Raw genomic sequence first — 20,782 nt, forward strand, 5'->3', positions numbered from 1 at the left:
AGAACATGTCTAACAACTTGCACTTGTTTCATCACTCAAACTCTTAAAGAAATACTATCAAACTCCAGTTCTCTGCCATCATTTCCTTCCCTCCCCACACCATCTCAGGTACAGCAGTGTTACTGTGGATCCCCCCCAGACAGACAGCAATTCATCAGAAGAAAGAAGTTACTGCAGACACCTCCATTACATTTTTCACTGCAGCCTTACGAGAGGGCCACAGCACCCACATATTTGGATGCAAGATCTCAAGCTCACCTTGTAGATAAGACTCAAATAATGAAATTAAAATGTATAAATATAGCCAAACACAAAATGAAGGGAAGATTAGGTTATTAATCTACACTGAATACAATACTTCAAAGCAACAGCTCATCAGCTTAGCAGAAATCTCTGCTGTAGTGTGCAGTACATTCCCCCAAGCCATTTACAGAATGTCTCCTTGCAGAATAGGCTCCCTTTCAGTGTAAAGCATAAAGGAAATGGAAATTTCCACTGACAGGTTCCCAGAACTGCACAACATTGATAGAACTGTGCAAGAGATAAGTGACTGCTTTTCATCTCACTGCAACAAACCCTTCTTTCCAATGCACCCAAGCGAAGTTCTATCCTTCTCCAAGCTTCTTTCATGTTTATCTCAGGAAAATGTAAAAATTGGCTGACAAGTCTCTAATTAGGATGAAAGCAAAGCTCTTTTCCTCAAATGACTGAAAATGAAGCAAACAGAAAGTGACAAATCTGGTACACCTGTGTGTGTGTGTGTGTGTGTGTGTGTGTGTGTGTGTGTGTGTGTGTATACACAGCTCTGCTAGATACTGATTCTTATTTTTCTCCTTACCACAGACAGCAGACAATATTCATAATGCATTAGAAAAGTCTAATCTTACTGTAGTTCTAAAGGAAACAATCCTGTATTGGACAAAAGCAGTTGATGGGCTAATTTTCCAACATGAGGGACTGTTTGAAAAACAAATGATTTTCCTAGAAAGTCTGTGAGCATGCTGAGTTTAAAGGAAAACTCCTGACTACACTTAACACTATAAAATTCTTTCAAGCCTCTTCATCTCGAACAGCTTCCAAAAGCAAGGCTTGAGACTTTTCACAGGGGAAACACTCATTATAAAATCATAAAAGCACTACATAAATTTCTACATAAGTAGCAATTTTTTCCTACAGAATTGAGGAACGTGGAAACGTAGTTCAGAAAGCAATTCTTGTGATAACCATCTCAGAGCAGCAGGAAAATTACTGAAATAACTGTAAAAACACAGGAAAGTATGAAATATGGAAAGAAGAAAATAATGTGTGAGTATATGTCTATACTGTACAGAATAAAATGACAAAATAAGCAGAAAAAAAATGAGGCAGAAAGCACACAATCCTCCATTCTTAGATTCTCTACTAACTTTCACAAAGTTACAGACTACAGCTATCAGAATAATGAAGATACTTCTACAAGACAGTACTAGTAAAGGTCCCATCAGACTGCTCATTATTAAAATAAGTAAATAACTCGAGGAGGAAGGTTGGTCTCAGCAGTTAATGGACATCGTAAGCTTACAGTTCTCATCTCTATTAGAGATCTCTGGAATACATAATCAAAAGAAGAGACTTGTAAAATGATAACAATTTACTTTATCCCCTGTTAATAAGATTAAAAAAAAAAAGAAAGCCAAAACATTTGCAGAGTATTCCGTTTGCCCTTCAGATTGAAGCCTGATCATGTCACACTCCTCCAAGCTGTAGAGGTGCTGGTTTCAGGGTGTAATAATCCCCCTAAATAGAGGGCTCAAAACAATTTCATTTTTTTTTTAACTAGTTGGATTTTTAAGCATTCTTTTCTCTAAAGATCTCCAACACTGAGTACTATGCAGAGATATACAATGCTGCACTCAAAGCAGCAATTCTTATCGCTCCATTACCAGAAAAGTGTTGCTCAAATCTGTAAGAAGTCAGTGGCTGAAAAGACCCACCCGGTTATATCACTGATTATCTCCTGCAATACGGAAGGAAAGGCAGTAAAAGTCAGCCTTCGTACTTACATAAATTCAGCACACTGTCACAATGTTCTTGTAGGCAACAGAACAAAAGCTACCAGCACAAAGGAGCAAGGGCATGCAAAGTCATCAACTTGATTCTTCCAGTGATCCGGCTCAGTCATGGTCACTTGGCAAACCACTCACCAGTCTCCTGATAAAAATTATCTTGGTCAAGCTTACTTTCAGCATAAGTTGGGTCTAGTATTCACTCTTATCACACCAGGAAAACCATCTTCTGTGACACTGATGCAACAATCATGCCCTCGTACATCCTACCAGCACATTTCGGAGCTGTGCCATTTATAAAGGCCGTTGCTGCAATGGCTAATAAGCAGGCCAGTAAAAGAAAGAAATCATCTTCTTTCTGCAACTTGCCACAAAGATAAACACTGAAAATGCCAGCAAAAGAGAAGGAAGGAGAAAAGGCAAGACAATCCATTAAAATTCCAGTGGCTCCACTGGTTTTGTTTGCAAGCCACCTGTATCTACCTCACCTATAGTTGCCACTCACATTCCTCAATCTACCCAATCTTAACAAGTACTCCTAGGAAGAATACTCTCAATAAAACATGAATCCCTAGGCTACAAAGAATCATCTATTTTCATATTCCTCTCTCATTTTAGAGAGGTCATTTAGGCTTACAAACAGCAAGTTGCAACAATAACAACTGACATTAAAAGAAAATCACAACAGAAGCCTGGAAAGTACTGTGAGTAGTCTAAAGCACCACTTACAAAAATACATTAGAACATATTCACATATGTATATGTATTATCTGTACTGTGCAAAAGAACTGATATAAACATTGTTCTTAAGACGACAGATCTTTTGGTAGAGTAACTCATGTTGATTTTGTGATCTGTTTATGCAGCTCAATCTGAACATTTAACTCATAATATAGCATGGAAATGGAGACTTGTACAAAAGGAATGTGCATTGCCAGCAGTTTTTTTCCCAAAGCTCCTTGTATTTGAGAACATATCAAGCATTGCCAGTTGATGTTTAACAGTTAGGGGTATAAACAATTCAACACTTAACTTTCAGAGAAAGCTTACAATATTTTTGCCCAAGGATTACATTAATCTGTGTAAGAAAATATATGCAGCACCAGAATTCTAATATAAAAAACAGCTTATGAAAGAACAACAGGCTACTGTAAATATCACATCTGTCAAAGTTAAATAAATACAGACTGCATTTTTATCCACTTCATCAACAAACAGTAATTGCTGGCAGTAGCAGTAAGTCCTTCCTTCCAAACAGAATCTACCAGAAAAGAATTTTAGCTCTATTTAACATAGTTTAATCTTGCTACACTGCAAAGCTCATTCTGCTGTTAGTATTCAAAGTAATATAAACTGCACACTTCAGTCACCATAGAATACACATACAGAATCTTAAACATTAGCAGTAGAAAGTTCAAAGACCAAACTTAAAACAGTTCTGCAGTTTTTAGCAGCAAGGATTTGTGCAAACTTACAGTGAGATTCCAGTTGATCTGTGGTATTCTCGTGTGAAGATTTAGACTGAACATAAGCAACAGAACTCCAGTAACCACCAATGCACTACAGCTCACAAACTCGAAGAAATAAAGGCCTTCGCAAGGGGAGCATTCCATGATGGTCTCTATGCAGATGAATGCAATCAGTGCCAAAACCTAGGAAGAAAAACAAGTGGAAAAAATATAAATAGATTTCCACATTTTGAAAATAGCCACAAGTATTCCTGAAATTTCCATTGGGAACATGATCAGTTTACACTCCGGAATGTGTGATTTCAGTTTGTAACAGGGCACTGCCTAAGAGCAAAAACAAAAGCAAATTAATGCAAGACTTTCTGAGTATCTCCTGTTCAAGAAAGTCTATTTTAGGAGAATTACAAGGAGTCCAACATCAAAGTGATGGAGACACCCAGTAACGCATGAAACCCCTCCAGGCCTTTGGCTTAACACGTGAAATGGTACCCCACACATTTTATTTCATTATATGCTATTCCAAAACTTAAAGATCAAATGCATTTGTCTTTTGGGCCAGAATCAATCTCATTTACGTAGTATTATCATAGCATGATTGTTAAAGACATTTCAATCAAGCTATTATTTTGAATTCGATATCAGCTTGAAAACTAAGAAGCACAGATTCCGGATCTCCACCAGCTTCCAAAAGCACCTGCCTGTTTGCATGTTCACCACCATCAATACACTGTAATTCCTATGAAAACGCATACTTTGCTCCCTCAGTGATGAGAAAAAACCAGTAGCTAACATACTGAGCAGAAAACAACTGAACTCCTGGCACTATAAGCTAACCATTATCCAAGTCAGATGTATGTCACACCCAGTGCAAAAGTGATCTTGGCAGAGACTTCTGCTACAGCGTAATTCACTGTTTAGGATAAAACAGCAAAACTCACTACCTGCTTCATACACAAAGCTGAAATACAGAAGATGACAAACAGCAACATTAGCTACCATTAACACCTACAGAAAGTACAAATCTTACATAAGTGCATGTTTCAAACTGATTCCTCTTTAAAAATAAATGGTAAAAGAAAACCAATGCCAGGGATGCTTCCCCTACATTTTCCACAGCAAGCAAGGAAGGCCTTTAAGAATGTTTTGCTTTGTTTTCAAGACAACACCCACCCACCAACCCACTCACATTTCTCAGAAAGAACTCACTTTTTTGCTCCACCACAAAATTCTGCTGCGACCTCAGTTAAGTCACTTCAATTTGAGGGTGAAGAACATACAGAGTTGCCTCTCCAGGGCTAAATGTCCCAAATGGAATGCCTCGCAAAAACCAAAGCTAGCAGAAGCCACAATACCAATTGGTTTCTTCTAAACTGCCCTTTGCAAATTTCAATCATATTTTTGCAAATACCCTCTCTTCTAGCACTCTCTGCACTTCATATGGTAATCTGTGTCTGTCTCCTATCAGCTAAAATGACATTATGAAGAAAAAAAGATTCTGAAAGAACAGTTTTTGTCACTGAAATCAGTAGTAATACCACATTTGGGATATCACTTCCATGCATTGCCTTAGCCACATACTTCAGAATACAGTAGCTAATTTAAGTTTAAAAATAGAGTAAAACAAAAACAGTTTTAATAACAAAATCACACTCGGCTAGGAAGTCTCTCACAGCTATTTAGCATGAGGTCTTTATAACAGCACACACTACACTAATTTTTGCTAGCTACCCGAGCAGGCTGGTTTTGAAACAAATTCTGAACAGATACCCAGTGATTGAACACTTGAAGTTGGTTTTTACCCTTGGCATTGAACAGCTATGGAAGGCTGGAAAAAAACAACAATATGCATTGAAAATTAGAATCCAACTATGAGTTTAACAATGACCAAAAAATCAAAAAACTGTCCAGAAAGCAGCTTCATTTTACAATAGAGCATGCAATGAAGTTCATGTTTTCTGTGAACAAGTCTCAGAACTGAAGAATACAATTTTAAGAAACACAGACCTTAAAAAAGAAAAAAAAGTCTCAAGTGGGATCAAAATTCAGGATTAATGCTAGAAGTCAATTGGCAACACAGCAACTTTTAAATATTCATTGTTCACTGGAACAGGTTGCCCAAGGAGGCTGTGGATGCCCCATCCATGGAGGCATTTGAGGCTGGATTTGGCTCTAGGCAGCCTGGTCTGATGGTTGGCGACCCTGCACATGGCAGGGTGGTTGAAGCTAGATGATCACTGCGGTTCTTTTCAACCCAAGCCATTCTGCAATTCTATGACATATTCCAATATAATAAAGTCTCCAGTGTCCTTGCCACCATTTTTGATGTATTATAACCCTAATAAACATTTTATTGTTTTAAAGGAAATGGTTCTGCAATATTCTCTTGAAATACTGTAGCACGAACTCAAACAATATTAGGTTCCTTTTCTAAAAATATAAACAGCTCTGAGCAGTGCCAGCAACGTCAGGCCCAAGGAGCCAAAACCCAGGGCACGTCGGTCATTGCGCTGCGCAGCGGCTACTTGGCAGATGGAGCTTTGGTCGTGCTGCTGACAGAATCTCATGCTGGCTTCTCTCCACACAGACAGAATGCTTCTATGAGCAAATGGATGCAGCAGTCAAAGCTCAAAAAAAAAAAAAAAAAAAAGCGCTAAGGTGCTTCTCACTTTTAGAAATAGAATTTAAATTAGATGCTGAAGAGACACTTTTGGGGGGAGGGAAGGAATCATTAGGTGTTAATTGTACGCCCCCAAGCTCAGATGAGTATCAATGTAAATGGAACTGCTCTGAAATGTATGAAGGTTTCCTTTTATCCCCTAAGAAATCACAGGAGACACAGGTGAGATGCAGCCTCCTAAGAAAAGCACTAGTTGCATACACTTCAGTTGGAGCTAACCCAAATCATTCCAACTATCACCAAAGATGGAGACGTCACCAGTGTAAGCAGCTCCATGAGCATGCAGCGTTCTAGGCAGTGGCAGCTGAGCCTACTGACGTGCCTCCCTAATACATCTGGGAGAAAAACTCAGCTGCTTCAGTTTATCATAGAAATTCTGACAGCAAACCTGAAGCTGGATTTTGAAAACATGGGCAGACTAACTCACTAGTAACATGAGGGTTACCATCACGAGTGGATGTGGCCACCTGAATGAGTATTTCCATGCAAACAATTCACGCCCAAGCTTCAGTACATCAAGACTCCAACCAGATGTGTTACCATTTTTCTAAAGAGAAGACTGAAGGCTGCCCCCCTACCAGGGCTACAGACAACACTTTCCTCTTAGCCATCAGTTACTTGTCACACAACAAATGCTATGACAAAAAAAATAAAAGTCAAATTAATTACCACATAAAAAAACTACCCTCCCACACAAACTTCTCTTTCTGCAAACACTAAAAAAAAAAAAAAAAGTGTTTATCAAGAAATATTTTCTTTGAAACACCAGGATTACTACACGTTCATAAATTTGCCAGGAGCATCCTCCGAATAATTACATTACTTAATGTTGTGTACATTCTGCAACATGAGCCAAAGCAGCTTGCCAGAAGCTATGGTTCTTCCAGCAATCAACTTCATTTTAAAATAACAAACAAAACATGCAACATGTTAACACTGCAAGAAAAACAACTCATTTTCACTGCATCCCGAAACATAGGAAATAGATCATTTCAGGTGGGGTGTGTAAATTAGGCAGTGAATTAATGCAATTTTGGCACACAGAACACCACCTGGTTGATGTGTCGATAAAGTAGACAGATCTCATCATAACGAAGTATGAAGCCAGGAGAGCTGCACAGCAAATCTGGAGGCGGGCTGGAAGTCTTCATCTCAGCTTATTTTCAGACAGAACTCATGAAAGGTTTAGAGCTGATCATTTTGTCCAGTTTTCCCATAGAGCTCCTTAACTGTAATGAAAACATCTTTCCTGACAACAGAAGCAATCCCTACTTTGGAGTCACACCTGTTTTAGCACTCAAGCATGATGAGCACCAACGAGAAGTTCTCCAGAAGCAGAAGTTTCAGGGTTGGTTCACTGAGGAAAAATGAGAAGTTGAATGTGGTAGAGATCTCCTCTTACAGGAATAACTGCTCTCTCCCACAAACGACACAGTACAGCTTTCTTGGATAGAGTCAGTAAAGTTCCCTCTGATAGATGAAATAAACTTTTCAGCTGCTTTCCTCTGCAGTGAGTACTTTGGGGGAGTTTTCTATTCCATCCTAATTTGTTCAATTAGGTAAGATTTATGACGTCGTCTTCCTTTTCCCTCCTTTTTGAGGCTTAGTTTTGGTTTCCCTTCTACTTCCACCCTTCCTAAAGGAACAAAGTAGGTACTGCATCAGTGTGAAACTCCATCCCTACAAACACTTCTGCTTAATTCTACTGGGCACACAGGTCTATACAAAGGCACCCGAGGCCACTGGCAAAACCACACTTCCCCCAAGCAAAGGAGATGCAAAAGCCAGGTGAACAAAAGCAGGATCGAGAAAAACGAGCTTCACAGGGGAGCTGAGAACAGTTCAGGGTGTGCCCAGACTTGCAGCCCAGCAGGGGCAGTGCAGCTCCAGCTCTGTGATGGAAGGAACTTCCCAGTCGCCTCATTCCTCACTGCCCACTACTGCCCAGAGCAAAAGCAGACGGGAGAATCTCCAATGACAGCACCAAGTACAAGTATTATTTCCCTACAATGATTTTGGGAGCTTTTTCGTTTTAATTAACTGGCAACCTATTAGCCAATATCACTGGTTGGGACACCTAGGACTGCCAAGGGAACTCACGTACAACCTGAGGCTATTCTATTCAAGAGTAGCAAAGCCCATCTGTCAGCTCAATTCAGAAGCCCCTTGCTGGAAAGGGATGAACCTACTACAATTAAGAGCTTTTTAATTATTGAAAAAGAGCCTCCACATTTGGATTCAACATTTGTTGAATCAGGCACATCAGCTTCATACCACTATTGTAATTGTCTCAATTTTCCTGTAAATTCCCCTGGAGAAGAGACCTTAATGAAGAAATCATCTGCCTAAGGGCTATGTGAATGGCTTATATTTACATCATCTTCTTGGCAATGCAGGCACATGAGACTTAAAGCACTGTATTTCCCCAAATGGAGAAAATGTGTTACGACAGGCACCCGACGACGACGAAAGTGAGCTTTCAGGAACTTGCTAATGCTGCACCTCTCCTGTCAAAGATAAAACACGCCGTGCTTTATTTTGGGAAAAAAAATAATTTAAAAAATAATCCAGCAGCTTTGCACTAAAAATAAAAAGACAGTTCTGCAATGAAAACAAAGTTAAGAAATGAGAGTTTTCCTGTTTATCTATGAGGTTACCACAGAAAGCCATACTGTGTGGTTCAATGACATGATTATGCATCATTTCCAAAAACCCACTAAACGGTCAGCATTTTTTCTGCCTGAAAAATACCCACAGAATATCAGTAAGAATGTCACACTACCAAGACATTTCTACATCCAGACTGTTTAAATTAATGGTACAGTAAAATACACATGCACAAAATTGAGAAGAAATAAATTGCTTTTGCACCACTTAAAGTATCTGAAGACATTTAACTTTCTTGAATTAAAATCTAGATTTATTGTTCTCATTTACTTGGCCCAGCAGTTCTAACTTAATGTATGAAACCAAACGGGTCTCATTCCTTGCAAAGCACATGCATTTCCCACATCTAAAACAGCTGGCACAGAGATGAATATTCGGGATCATATGGCTGAAATGCAGTACTGCTTCTCCAGCAGGAAACCATCTTTTACCCGAAGCAGAAGAATGGTTGATTTCCCGCCTGCTCTTTGTCTGTATCCTTAAGACCAAAAAAAATGTGTTATTAACTCCGGTAATTGGACTGCAAGGAGCTTTAAATCACAAATGAGCATTAAGCTTTTCTTAAAGGCAAATTTAGGAAAATGATGCTTACCAGAGAAGGAAGCTTAAGCGAGCACAAGTAACTCAGCACCCTGCATAAGCTGTGCTCAAATGGCACAAAAACATAACATTAAACAAATTCAGAAAAACTCAGCAAGACTTCCGTAATTCAACTTGTATTTGGTATTGCGAGTGATGATAGAAACAATACCAGAATCATTTAAACTTCAGACCTCATTCACCTCTAACGTTGCATGTAGCTGCAATCGAGTTTCCACTGTTCCTTCCTTCTAACACAGCAAGCATTCAGCACATTAAATATTGAGGAATCTTTACTAAATCAGCTGACAGTTTGCCACCACCATCCATTTTCTGTAACCTTCCAAAGATTCATCCACTGCTGACTTCCTTTCCTCTATTTAGGCAGAAGACCAATTCTAAATACAGAACATATTTCTGAGGCCAGAAGCATTTTGCTGGCACATTTTAGGAGTCATACTTAAGAATGAGCAAACTTCTTAAGACTCAAAGTTAGCAACAGAAAGTTACTTGCTTTGAAACAATATGCATGTCAAAACTTATCTTCCAGAAAACAAACCCAGACTGAACTAAAAACAGAAGACATCCTCACCTGACTCAAACAGAAATGCACAAGTTCTACAAGTGAAATTAATCGTGGCATCTATAACGGAAGAAATCTACAAATAGTACTTATTTCCTGCTCTATATGCATCGGGACCATTTTGCTTATTGCCTGTACACGCCTAGACAACAAACATTTCATCTACTACATCTATGCAAAACCAATTGCAGCTCAGATGCTGTAAAACACAGTATGTTTTGCAGTAGGGAAATGTTTGAGGTCAGGTGGTTTTTTTTTTGTTTTGTTTGGATTTTTTTGCTTGTTTGTTTTTAAAGAAAAACATATATAGCTCTTCCTGTTACTGGTCTGCCAAATAATTTGGGTTTTTTTCATATTACGATAATATTGTTCTTAGAGAAAATCCAGTGTAGCATTACAAGTAATACATCCAGGGGCAGACAGCTATGATGCCAAAAGCAGCAGAGCCCAGGCCTACAGGGCTCCTGTCCAGGAATCCCAAGAGCTGCCACCACCCCAGTGTCACCTCTACTTGGTGCCATTTACACCTAAGATTCTCTAATCCTAACTCCCCAGGAATGGCTCAGAGCAACAACAGTGACCACACTTCTCCAAAGTATCAAGTGACAGCAGGCAGATGAGCCCACCTTAGCAAAGGCTTCCTTGTACTGAGCGACAGCCCCAATGAGCAGCCACAGCAGACCCACACTGCTCTGTGCAGGGCAATGCTGCAGCACCAGACCCTACCACAGCCCTGCCACCTCCGTCTCCTTCCTCCATGCAAGAGATGCTGCGGCCTGCACAGCAATACACCTCTTCTAGGTGTAGACAAGACTTAGGTAAAAAAGAGATATAACATGTCTCATAAGAAAAAAGCCTATCAGCAGTTCCATAGCAACCCCATCCCAAAAGGCATCCATCTGAATATCACACACGAGCAAGGCAAACAAACCACGCAAACTGTAAGCAGCTTCTCCCACTGATTCCTTTCAACACAAACTTAAGCCCCTGATCACCAGGAACTACAACTGCTGCACACTGCAATTCCATGTACGTTCATAATGACAGGAAATGCAAGACAGTAAGGACCAGAAGCCAAGCATAGCAGGTTGTACATCCCTATCTTGCTCACCCTTTCATATGGCACACCTACCTCTTACACAGCCATGCTCATAAATGTACAGGCTTATTCTAGATCCACAATACTGCACTGGGCCAATGGCTTCAGTGAGTAAACATAAATACTCCATTACAGCAGGTCAGTTTCCTCTATCTCTCTTCACAGTCTCTTAATATTTGAGGCTTTGTTTTCCTCTTCATTGCCTCATACTCACTCTGACAGATATTTGTCAGCAGAACCTTTTACAGCCACCTCTCTCTCACTCCCAAGCTTTACAAGGCAGACTCTGCAACACACTGCCTACTGCAAGACAGCAAATGTGGTGAATCACAGAATCATAGCATGGTTTGGGTTGGAAGGGGCCCTTAAGGTCACCTAGTTCCAATCCCCTGCTAAAAGCAGGGACATGTCCCTCTTGACCAGGTTGCTCACAGGCCCATCCAGCCTGGCCTTGAACGCCTCCAGGGATTGGGCATTCACAGCCTCACTGAGCAACTTGTTCCAGTGTCTCACCACCCTCACAGTAAAGAATTTCTTCCTAATATCTAGTCTAAAACCCTGTGAGCAGCCCTACAAGCCTGACCCAGTCACCCCAGTGCCAAGGGACAGACAGACAGACCAAGAGCACAGATCCATGTAGACCAACCACTGCAGGCAGCACCTCACGCTTCAGGGCGGATAAGAAGTACAATTAAATCAAATGCGTAACAGAAAGGTGGAAATACTTTAAGTGTGAAGCTACTCAGTTCAGTTTCTCCAAGTCTAATTTTATCACAATTTGACTGGCATTTGCGTATCATGCTCTTAGACGTGCTGGGTAAGGATAGGTCAGAAAAACATCACACATTTCTTCAGTGTCGCACTAAATTTAATTCTGTACGCTCTGAATCCTTTGCATCCTCCTCAATCGCTGGCAGCTGCACTTACAGAGACAGAAAAAGGAGGAAGAATAAAATGCTTTTCCAGAAGTCCCATTTACTGCTAGTCATACTCACGCAGTATTATTAAAATAGTAACACAGTAAAAACTGACTAAAGGAAACAGAATGGGGAAAAATTTTCTTAACAGCTGAGTTCAAGAAAAGTTTAGTAACCCTCTCCCTGTTGACACCAAGAAAGAGGAAGATGCATCTGAGCTTCCTGAAGGTGAATGGTTTGTCTTAACGACTATCACAACTATTAGTCGCACTGAAAGGCCCTGGTCTTGTTTCAGCACTTACTAGTTTAAGAACGATAACATGTTTTTTATTATATCAAGCCACAAGAACTCATAACTTATCATACCTTTGCCATCAAAAAAAAAATCAGCTCTACACAGCTGCCCTATTTTTGTCTTTGGGCTACACACATGTTCTGTACACTGGGCACACACACTCTCTCTGCTGGAACACAACATGTTCTTGACATGGCACTTGTGCAAATCCTAAATCAAGTATACAGATGTGGGCTACTCTGCAGTTATGAGAATTCCTAACTCAGCTCCTAAAAAAAAATTTTTAAAAAATTTTAAAAAACAGCATTTCTGGTCTGCTTCGCTCATTCATAAGCCAACCTGTGCTGGAAACCACACTAGTTCAAACAACATTAAAACACAGCACCATAAATTCTTTAACAGAAGGATAAATTAATTGGTTTTAAAAGCTAAAGGTGTACTTCAACTGTCAAGGTATTTGATGTGTACAGCCTCACGTTTCACTAGGCTGCTCGGGTATTTCAGAGTAAGCAAAAGCTCTCTTTTAAGACTATCGTACTCAGTTCGTATCCTTTAAAGCTCCATTTAATCCAAATTATGAGAAAACATCAAACATCCCACAACTACTAAAAGGAGAAAGGAATTTTAATGAGAAAACAATCAAGAACTTCGAGTAGTCCTAAGGAATCCATTAGAGTTTTTTGGGTTTGTTTTTGTTTAAAGGAAATGGTGCAAAATGTCCTTGCGATCCCAGCGTTCCCAAGATTGCAATCTGAAGGCTCCCTTAGATGCCATGCCTTAAAAGGCAAAAAGAGTCTAGACATACTGGTAAAACAGAACATGAAAAAAAATAGATGTAGGCCAGAACATTAAAAGAGCACTGCCAGCTGCACCAGGGAATGCGTGAAGCCCTCAGCCCGTCCGGCTGTTCAGACTGCATTACAGCAGACCCAAACAGAAAGGAACCCACAGGCTCTCACCGCACAATGGCAAATTCACCTAGTTGGAATTTTACAACTCAGGAACAGATCTGCCCCAGGACTGAAACCAACTCACACAGCGCAGCCCAAGCACTATAAAACATTGTTAACAACACAAAAGCCTTCAGGCTCTGCCAACATCACCCTGGCCTGGTGGCTGTCATTGTGACCTTCCCACCGCTGTGAGCCAAACACAGCCAGCACTCAGGGAACATTCCTCTAGCTCAGAAGCACTTTTTTCCCCAAGTGCTTTGAAGATGCTACCAAGCAATATTAAATTGAAAGATCCTAATATTCACTACAAGGATTCATCTAAGTTAGTCAAGACATTTCCAAGCATTAGGTGCAACTATTAGTTTCTTTTAGAACAGTATACAATTAAACTTCTAATTAACTTATTCATCACATTCAAGTCATAATATCAATTATTAGAATCAAAATTATTTCATGAGATAAAGGTGAACTAATGTTACTTACAGCACATAAGTGTTCCATAATATTTATTACAGCTATGATTGCTACTTTCTCGTATGAACATTTCAGTTTAAATTGTACAAAAATACAGAAAACTACTAAAATGGAAATGCTTGTGTTTAATTACAGACAACTCAATTACCCAAAGCCACACGTCAGCCATGATGCTATTTGAACCAACTGCAGTGTGAGCACACACTTCACCCTGGACATCTACTACATGTTGAGATCGAGCACAGCTCAATCCATGCCACTCTGCCACTCTGCACCACGCTGACTTCTCAGTGGTGCTGAGTGCTGTGCCAGCTCCGAGACCTCTCTGCCCACAGCCAGCAACACTGCTGACACATTTTCAGCCATGACTGTGCATTCCTACATCTGTTCTACATAAAGTCTGCATAGTAAGCTTCCACTTTCCTCCTCCCAGTATTCTGAAGATGCGACAGTACAAGCACTGGAGAAACCTGAACATGACTTCATGTTTTGGAAGCAGCTGACTACATCAATCACCTGAGAATTAATTAGGTGACTTTTTTTTTTTTAATTCACAATGTACTTTATTCAGCTCTAATTTAGAAATCATGACCCGCTACCACCGGACTGACAGCAGATGACCCATTGTCAGGACTTCTATTCAAAAGACCCCATGGAAAATTTCAGTGCTGAACTACTGGTTGCAGGAAGCAAGGTTTCTCACACACAGCCCTGAGCAGAGGGGGATGACTATCAACCAGTATGAAGATGAACTGGCAAACTGCATTAACCAGCAACAGAAGTAACTGATTCCTCCTATACTGTTTACGTTACAAGAAAACCACAACCTCTTAAACTTCTAGCCCTTTTCCTTGTCTTACCCTGAAGTGATAATTAAATCTCTGGGGAGGCTCATCACAGAAGTGCAGGGGTTGGGACGCTCCTCTGAAGGTCACCGTGTCCAACCCCTGCCAAGCAGCTCCCTGCAGCAGGCCGCACAGAAAGCGTCCATGCAGGTCTCCGATACACCCCCAGAAGGAGACTGCACCACCTCTCTGCAGTGCTCTGTCAGCACCAGGAAAGAAGATTTTTGTCGCCTTCCTATGGAATTTCCCATGTTCCAGTCTGCGCTCACTGCCCCCTGTTCTGCCACTGGGCAAAGCCTGGCCCCTTCCAGCTGACTCTTGCCTTTTAGACACTGTAAGTATTGATCAGACCCCCTCTCAATCTTCTCCGTGCTGAGCAGTGCCAGGTCTCCCAGTCTCAGGCAGATCACCAGAAAGATGAAAAGAAGCTGCATTCCAAACCATAACCCCATTACAATTACAGTTCTCACTGCAGCATCCACAATAAGTACTATGTATCTAGTACCACTTACAATGCCTCGCAACAGTAGGGAAAAAAATAGAGCATATATATTACAGAGATTACTAAATTTTCTTGCTGAAGGCAGAATTTAAAGCTATTCAGCATCTTAAAGAGAAATTTCTAACTGGAATTAGGAGTTCAGCAGCAGGACAACAGCCCACATCTAGATGATACTTAAGAGATCCCATGAAAGAGAGCAATGAAAATGGCTTTTCCCATGGATGAAAGCCATCACCTTTTCTTTATGCACACACAGAAACAACAAAATGCAAAGCTAGCTGGTGTTATCTCATCATCTCTCCTTCTATGGTCAATGTCAGTACAAAAATATTGCCACACAGCACACAAAGCTACAACATTTAAAGAAAAACTTACCAAAGAGAAATGAAGCAGCTCAGAGACACCCAAAAGACATGGCCTACCTAAACTGAATTTCTAAGCATATTTGTGTATTAAAAATATTATCCTTTTAACATGATACTGCAAGTCCTTTTTCTAGGGCCAGATGCCAAAGACCAGCAGTATCCAATGTCAAACTCCTGACTTGTGCACAGGAAGCTACGAACAGCACCAAGAACCCAAGTGCAACATATGATGCAAAGTCACAAGGACTTTTTACACAAACACAAATTTGCTGTTTGGAAATTACAGCAGAACACAACAATGTAACCCTGAGAAATACCAGGAGAGGCGCACAGAGTAGTGCAGGCAGATCACGGGACAACGAAGCGGGGCAGAGCTGTTCAAGCGCTGAGATGCTGAGCACTGGATCCCACTGAACAGCGGGGCACGCAAGTCATCCCACTCTCATCACTTCTGGATGGGGGGATTCCGAGGTGAAGGCACAGGAGTGCTGTGATAATTAAACAAAATGGCTGGTTACACCTTGCACTAGTTCAAGTAGCTGGCAGTTATCTCACTGCTTGGAACAGTAAATACTGCTTTCATTTTTTTTCTATTATAAACAGTGGGAACTCTCAATAGAATTACTGTAGGTACATGGAGGCATCGTAAACACGACAAGCTTTTTGCACTTTCATTTCTTCACTGTAATAGACTCTAATAGCAAAAACCTAGTGTAGTCCTGGCCTTAACCAATGTCTGGATCTGGAAACATACAATGATAGTAAGCCACGCACCAAAAAAAAACAAATAAAAAACAACCCTTTTTCCAACCTTCAGCTACTCTCCACCAATGAAGATAGAATTTTTTACTCAGAAAATCATGAACATATGAACTGCTATTCCCACCAGATTTTGTCAAGCCCAAAATCTTCCCTCCACCAACAAGCAATAGCATACAGAACAGGAACCAGAGCAGAGAAGCACGCAGCGATACTTCCCAGAACGCTCATCACTGACTTGCAGCCCAGAGACCTCCCAAGCAGAAGCATTATCTCCTTGAAGAGGAATCTGATGGATTTTTGGAACTGGCACATTAAGAACATGCCTAGCACTGTCTGAGCCACAGGGGCCACCACTGCATACCACAGTCACCCAGCCTCCCCCCGGCAGCACACCATAAAGGTTTATGACACTGCTTCCAATAGAAGGGTGCTCTGCAATCTTGCTGCTCCAGATGAACCATTCCAAACTACCACCAGCATGACAAGACCTGGCTCAGTACCGTTTTGTAGATAAGTGCTCCTTGATCCCAAATCAACTGCCTACAAAAATCTAGCAGGATTCCAACAAGAACAGTGGGATTCCCATCAGGATCCTGACTTGTTTCCTCATCGCTCAGCTGGTTTCCTGATGAGAAGCCCACCAGGAGATGCAGTTCCAAAGAGATGGAGAAGCAGACATCAGGCAGGCATGATTTTCCTCAGAAATTTCAGTAAATATATTCTGACACCCAACTCCAATAATAATGGTAAGATTCTGCAAAATGCAGAGTTATAACAATGAAGGAAAGACAGTAACACATTTAGAAAAGCTGCTCCTTTTCTCTCACACCTTCAATTTTATCTAAAGTCAAACAACTCCCCACAAAGAAGTTTCTCATATACCAAAAAAACATTCTCAGGAAAGGAGAGAGAGACTATGTTAGTAAAAGTCAAGGGAAGGGGGAAAAAATCTGAAACACAAAATCAGTTGAGGATGTCCATAGGAAAGCTTTGCACTTGTATCTGCTTCATCATACAATAGTCTCCATGAGAAGTATTAAAGCCCCCCAAAGCATAAGAAACATAAAATTACACCACAGAGAAATGAAAATAAACTACAGAGCTTTTCTGTTCTCATCTCCAAGGACAGCCATCACACCACACTCAGCACATAAGGGCACTAGCTTCTCTTGCCTTCTCCTGTCCCAACGCGACCCACTGCTCAGCACCTTCCTCTTCTCCTTCCAAAGAGGCTCACAGCTCTGCCCAACCTCCATTGCTCCAGGTGCTTCCTCACACATCCAAACACACACATAAAGCTATCCCATTGCAATGGCAAGGAGTAGCTAAAGAGCTGTTCTGGAAAGCTCACCTAACAACAAAGTCTTCAAAAAAAAAAAAAAAAAAAAAAAAAAGGTAACACCTGCTCAACGCTTAGCTCTTCTACAAGGCTACTTGTTCCTATTACTTTCTCACTAGTCTTCATATTACATGCTAACAGCCATAGATAGCAGTCAGCCATATGTACCAAAAAGTTGTTAAATTTAGCCTTGACTAATGAAAATCCCAAATATCAAAATAGTTCTCTTGGTTCACGCATCATTTTATCATTAACAACATGCAACGCTGCTCACCCTTATCTGGGAGCTGAGGAAATGGAAGCCAAGAGAAGACGTGGAAAGTGCTGATCACGACATGAACCATCAACATTATCATGTGTTCACAATGCAGCAGGGCCCCTCTAAAGGGCAGTTTATGGCATATTCTCTTGAGATACGGATAACAAGCTAAAACCATCCTCCCATCTAGCAGCGCTTCAATTACTCCACAGGCCTCCCCCTCACACTGCTTTCCATCTTGCAACAACTCCTGCAGCAGCATTTAGAACAGATGAAGAGCAACATACAGTCCTGCAAGCCCTCTGCCTTTCCTTTCAGGCTTTTGCCTTTTCCCCATTCCTGGTTCCTTCTTTTGAGAACCAAAATGGGACACGTGGATGCCACCATGGCAGCACCCAGCAGCCCTACCCCATCCACAGCACGAGAGCTGTGCTGTGGGAGTCCTTCAGTGAGAGATTAATGCAAGTGGCAGTGCTTGTTCTGAACTGATAGTTCTGCCTGCCAACCTAACACAAACCCTGATGCTAAATGAAGCATTGCACTGTCATCTTTCCTCCTGCATTTCTTTCTTAAACCAATATTTAGAGACACTGTTAATCTCACACTTTTTTTTGGGGGGGGAGGATGGAGGAAGAGAAGGTTCCCATCTGTGCAATAAAGGAGTTCCTCCTCACTTTTAAAAACAAGTCAGCACTACACAATGGCCTTTGACACATTTCAGTTCCCACAGTACATTAAAGGCATTATTAAGCATAATAACAACTAAATTACATTTGGCAAATAAGTGAATTCAGTGCATCATGGAATGAATTCTTCCTTCTTCTCGTCCAGGACCGCTCTGCTTCCAGTCAGCATGCAGAACTCAGCATCTTGCCCCACCAGTCATTACCACGAGCCACACAGCTCCTCTGGAGCTCAATCACACAGAGCCTGAGCTCACTGAGGTGCTGCATAGTCCTCCAGCCTGCATCAGTTAATGCAGTTTGTCAGCTTCCGACCGCTGCATTCACATGCTCCACACATGAACTACACGTCCCCAGTGGGAGACACAAACATTCCACAAACCTTTGAAATTAGTTCCATACAAATCCATATGTTTTCATAACAATGTTTTAAAACACTGTCCTAACAACAATAGACTTATTTATTTATGATCAGTGACCACTCGTTGAATGGCAGGCTTCAAAGGTGACTTGCTGGAGTTACCAGCACACTACAGAAGAGATCAGTGTGGGATCAGAAACAAGGTTCTCAAGGGAAGACGGCTTTCACCTACTGGGCAGCCCCACGGCACAGTTCGTACTGCAGGGCCAGCTTCAGCAGCACAGCAACAGGTCAGCACTGCACAGCAACAGCAGGTCCTCCAGCCTCACTCCTGAAAACATGCAATGCACACACTGCCACTGCCTGCTCAGGGCACTCACATAACACTCCCACATTTTGCTCTATGGCGCAGGGACAAGAACACAAAAGGCACTTCCAAGTGCTGAGTTCCATTGCGTTTCTGTAGACATGGTGACAGCACAACCTGCCGTGACCCCGCGCTCACTGCTGGACCCGAGGGACTTCGACTGCACCTTACATGAAACCTACACGTGCAAGCTCTGCCTTGCACAAACAGCAGTGGTTTTGAACACTGAAGTAACGCATATGAGTTCTGCTTGTTTTTAAAAATGCTACAGCTCTCAAGGAATTTATTTATTTTACGGAAACCATTTGCAGCACCCCATATGAAACTACATAGAAACCTGTTTCCAAATTACTGCCGTTTTCACATCGATTTTAAAACATCTTTCAAATCCATCTGCTAATTTCAAGAACGTGAACAGCGTGCAGCTGCGAAGCGCGGCCCGGATGGAGCCCCTCGTCAGCAGCACCTGAGGAGCCGGGAGCCGTCACACCGCGACCGCAGCGGTGCTCGCAGCACCCCGAGGGCTCCCAGCCGCCAAGCGACGGAGCCGGGCAGCGCCGGATGAGGAAACGCTACCTGAATTCTTTCAGGACGGAGAAACGTTTGGGTTGGGGGGTTTTTTTTGTTTCTTTTTTAGATTGCTTTCAGGGTTTCTCCTCACTTCGGGCTCAGGGAACTCAGCCAGGCACGCACGCAGCGAGCGCAGCGCCGGCACAGCGCAGCTCCGACCCCGCGCCGCTCTCCCTTCCCCTCCCAGGAGCGGCTCATCGCTCCGGCACCGCGCGCGCCCGGCCCCGCTCTCCTCACACCCTCGGGCGGGCCCGGGTCACGGGCAGGCGGCCGATCGGCGTCCCGCGGGCGCGGGGAGCGGCCCAGCAGGTGACGGACGACGTTCGCTTCACGGCCGCTCCGGCCCGAGAGCCGCTCCCGCCCCTCCACTCCCGAGGAGGACGCCCGGGAGGCCGCTCCGCGGCGCGCTACTCACCACCTCGGCCAGCTTGATCCTGCCGAAGGTGCCCCGCAGGTACTCCAGGTCGCAGCGGAGGCCGCCCAGCCCGCGGCGCTGGCTGACGGGCTCGGTGGTGGGCTGGTAGGGGCTGCTGGCCCCCGAGATCATGGAGGTGCTGGACGCCTCGCCGTCGAAGCCCTCCAGGTCCTCGCCGTTCCTCATGGTGCCGGGCTCAGCGCCGCCGCGCCGCCGAAGGGATGGCTGAGCCGCTAGCGGAGCGCCGGCCGCATGGCCGTGCCGGCCGCTGGGGCTCCGTCAGGCGGAGGGGCGCGGGACGCGCGAACGCCGCATGGCGCCGCGCCCCGGCCCGGTCCGGCCGCCTCGGCCGCTGCCCCGTGCGGCAGGAGCCCGCCCCTCTCCGCCCCGCCGCGGGGGGGCGCCCTCGCCCCGCCGAGGGCCGCGCGGAGTCGCCGTGCCCGCGCGCGTCTCCCAGCCCGGGCTCCCGCCGCCCCGCTTCCCTCCCGCCGCTCCCGTCTCGGCGCGGCAGCTCCGGCCGGGGACGTTGCCGTTGCCGTCGCCACCGCTCCGCCCC

At 43.1% G+C, this 20,782-nt stretch overlaps 1 protein-coding gene across 2 annotated transcripts in view; it reads right to left on the reverse strand.

The window, feature by feature from the left end:
- Positions 1-20,541, reverse strand: part of CMTM4 (CKLF like MARVEL transmembrane domain containing 4) — a 35,614-nt gene extending 15,073 nt beyond the window's left edge. For both annotated transcript variants that reach the window (XR_008207698.1, XM_052686674.1), the window contains exons 1-2: positions 20,227-20,541; positions 3,521-3,697 (exon numbers count right to left, since the gene is read on the reverse strand). Coding sequence is in view for 1 of the 2 variants with exons in the window: in XM_052686674.1 (XP_052542634.1) it covers positions 3,521-3,697; positions 20,227-20,412 (363 nt within the window). In the remaining variant the exon portion in view is untranslated. The remainder of the gene's footprint in view (positions 1-3,520; positions 3,698-20,226) is intronic.
- Positions 20,542-20,782: the final 241 nt, after the last annotated feature.

This window comes from Tympanuchus pallidicinctus, unplaced genomic scaffold (assembly GCF_026119805.1).
Source record: "Tympanuchus pallidicinctus isolate F22 unplaced genomic scaffold, pur_lepc_1.0 scaffold22, whole genome shotgun sequence".
In the NCBI taxonomy this organism is placed as follows: Eukaryota; Metazoa; Chordata; class Aves; order Galliformes; family Phasianidae; genus Tympanuchus; species Tympanuchus pallidicinctus.